Raw genomic sequence first — 3,161 nt, forward strand, 5'->3', positions numbered from 1 at the left:
TTAAAGCGTGTTCAGAAAGAAACACAAATTTTTACTTTCTAGTGCTGACAACATTCTTGGATGAAAAATTTTGGCCGCCATTCTAATTTGCAAGCATGTTGGATAGGGTGCTACGTGGCGGGGAATGGGAACTGGTAAAACAGCAAAACAAACTTCAAAACTACTAAACAAATTACCAAACAAATTACCTGACAACTCGAGTTCTCAGACACTTTCAAAACAAAAATAGGTAGCTGCCCTTTGCCGGCCACAATAATAGACCTTTACAAGGTTAACACCGCCATTTTGCCGGGGGTGCAAAACTACTGGGGCGAGCGCGCGGCCAAACAATAAAATGCAAATGGCTGACTCATCGAGTTGCAATTACCTGCGAAGAAATATCGAAATATCTTAATCTAGGATCAAAACACGTGTACTGAAACTGTTAGTTTGAAATCCTTTTCTATTTCTGCCGCTACCACTCCGGTAGAGCGGCCACAAAATTATTTGTGATGCCTCGACAAGCAGAGGAAGTTCTTGAATACGACGACTTCCTCGGTTGGACTGTTTCCTCGTTAAAGGATTTTCTTTCGCTACGGGGACTCAAGCAAACGGGCAGAAAGTCTGAGCTGATCGCTAGAGCGTTTGGAGCCTACGAACTCAATGTGCCTGTGAAGTTTTCCCAGGAGCAAATTTATCAGCAGATAAAAGACGAATATTCAAGGAGGCTGACTAAAAATGAAATTAAGAGTGATCCAAACATGTTACCGAGTGACGCTTGGATTGACGACGTAAAGGAATGGCCAGAGGTCGATGATGGCAAATTGTTCAGTTATATTTTGAGGACTAAAGCCGTAGATGTCGACTATATTGGAAAATACAAGGATCAGAAGGCCTATTCTTATTGGATGAGTGGCTTTGTAGACACAGTGTTCTTTGCTAAATGCCCAATTAACAGCACGCATGTGTTCTTGAAAGGCTCTGTATCCCCTTCACAAAAAATTCGTGATGACCCGCATAAGGTCTGGGTTTGTTTAGAGGGCACAAAAAGTGAATGCAAAATCTTAACCTCTTGGTGTACATGTACAGCAGGTACTGGTGAAGTTTGCAATCATGTTATAGCTTTGCTATATAAAGTAAATTTTGCACACAAGAAAGCTTACATATCTCCTGCATGTACAAGCGTTCCACAAGGATGGAACAAAGGAACTAGAAAGGATGTAGCTCCAACTCAAATAAAAAACCTTGTCTTTCGTAAAGACAAAAAGACTCGGGAGGACAGTCCCAAAGAACAGGCAGCCAATTTAACTTTAAAGAACAACTTTGACCCACGAAAGCCCCAGGATAGGCAGCTGACCAATGAAAGGGTGTCAGCTCTTATCAATGGAGTAATTGAGAATGTCCCATCTGCTTGTTTACTTCACTCTATCGAGCACACTAAAGATGACGGCCTACCCGAACCTCTTCCTCAGAGAGCCCTTAGCTTCATGTCATCCCAAGAAATGAAAGGAAAACCATTGGAACATACCGCTCCACTCTTTTTAAAAGAATGTCAGATGACGAGTGACCAAGTGAAAAGGGTGGAAACTGAAACTCGTGGCCAGAGTAACAATGACTCTTGGCATCAACAAAGAGTTGGGAGAGTGACTGCGTCAAATTTTCACAAATTTCACACCAAGGCTCAAACAATCATCAACAGAAAAAGTGACAATGACAAAAAACCCATTTACAGTTCAATGGTGTCAAACCTGTTGAATAAAAGTGATGATGTCTCACATATGCCACAGATAAAGTGGGGGAATGCCCATGAAAAGGATGCCATAAAATCATTCATGTCAGATGTGGCCTCTCAACATGATGGTGGCCTACAGGGCTTTAGACAGTGTGGATTGTTCATCAAACCCGATTACCCCTTCCTTGCGGGTTCCCCGGACGGCCTGTTTTTTTGCCATTGTTGTGGTCTGGCAACACTGGAAGCAAAATGTCCCTACAGTGTGAGAAATGAAAATATTCATGAAAAAAAGACATTTGACCGTGTGCAATTTCTTGAAGATTTTAATGGAAAGCCCCGCTTGAAATGCTCACACAAATATTACACCCAAATGCAAGCTCAGATGTGGGTTTGTGGTGCCAATCATGGCTTCTTTATTGTTTGGACTCTGGGCGGCCAACCATTGTATGAACGAGTAGAACTTGACTTGGAATTTTGTCTGAAAGTTGTGAACAATATCACTCTCTTTTACAAATCTTTTGTGTTACCTTGCCTGTTAGGATACAGGGACATTTTTGAGTGCCCCAAGTGTGACAAGGTTATTTTGGAGAGTGATGAAATAAGTGATTCTGCAAACGAAAACAGTGTATGCTGTGACCGCTGCAGCACTTGGTGGCATTTGCCATGTGCTGAACTCAGTGTGAATTCTGCAGATGCACTCGACTCTTGGATTTGCCAGAGCTGCCTGGCTGATGCAGCAAACATACATGATGCTGGGGATGATGAACTTGACTTGAACTTACCTGAGGAAGAAGAACAAACTGATAACTCAAACACTGTAAATCATGTCTGCCCAGTTTGTTGTCTTAAGAGTATCCCTGTGAATGGAGAACATGTTTGCACAGTCTGTAAAAAAGCTGTCCATGCTTGGTGCAGTAACCATGAGGACATAACAAGTTCTGCAGACCTAATTTGTAATTACTGCATTTCAGATTAATACATGTACTGTACATTGAATTTTAATTACTGTTCACAAGGAGAAGTTTCACCACATGGTCACATACAGCTGTAACTAATCCCAAACATCAAATCGACAAAATCATAGATTCACAAGGTGTTAAGAACTTTAATACACCAGTCCAAGAAGTACATGTATAACCTACAAAATGTTTTAATTGCATCATGTAATATTTTTCTACATGTAGAAACAATTTAAGAATGTTGGATGCATTTTCGTTTCTACTAAGTTAGACATGGAGAAAAGTCAGAGTTATTTACACATTTCTATATATTTTTTATAGCCACTTATTGTTTAGTATTGTTTTGTTGATGCATTTTTTATGAAAATTTCATTTAATGTTATGAAAATGTTGTATGAACATTCCTGTTGCTACGGTTAATTACGCACATTTCTAATAGCAAATTTCAATTCCTTAATCAATTTAACATTATGTAAATACAACTTGATTTG

At 40.0% G+C, this 3,161-nt stretch overlaps 1 protein-coding gene across 1 annotated transcript; it reads left to right on the forward strand.

Moving 5' to 3' along the window:
• The first annotated feature begins 257 nt into the window (after positions 1-257).
• On the forward strand, positions 258-3,031 carry LOC140925484 (uncharacterized). Its single transcript, XM_073375430.1, has one exon. It carries the CDS (start codon positions 492-494, stop codon positions 2,685-2,687), a length of 2,196 nt encoding a protein of 731 aa, XP_073231531.1. The 5' UTR covers positions 258-491; the 3' UTR covers positions 2,688-3,031.
• Positions 3,032-3,161: the final 130 nt, after the last annotated feature.

This window comes from Porites lutea, unplaced genomic scaffold, assembly GCF_958299795.1.
Source record: "Porites lutea unplaced genomic scaffold, jaPorLute2.1 SCAFFOLD_145, whole genome shotgun sequence".
Lineage (NCBI taxonomy): Eukaryota > Metazoa > Cnidaria > Anthozoa > Scleractinia > Poritidae > Porites > Porites lutea.

What these genes read in the sequence shown, in the direction of transcription:
- LOC140925484 (XM_073375430.1), top strand. Translation starts at nt 492, where the DNA reads ATGCCTCGACAAGCAGAGGAAGTTCTTGAATACGACGACTTCCTCGGT.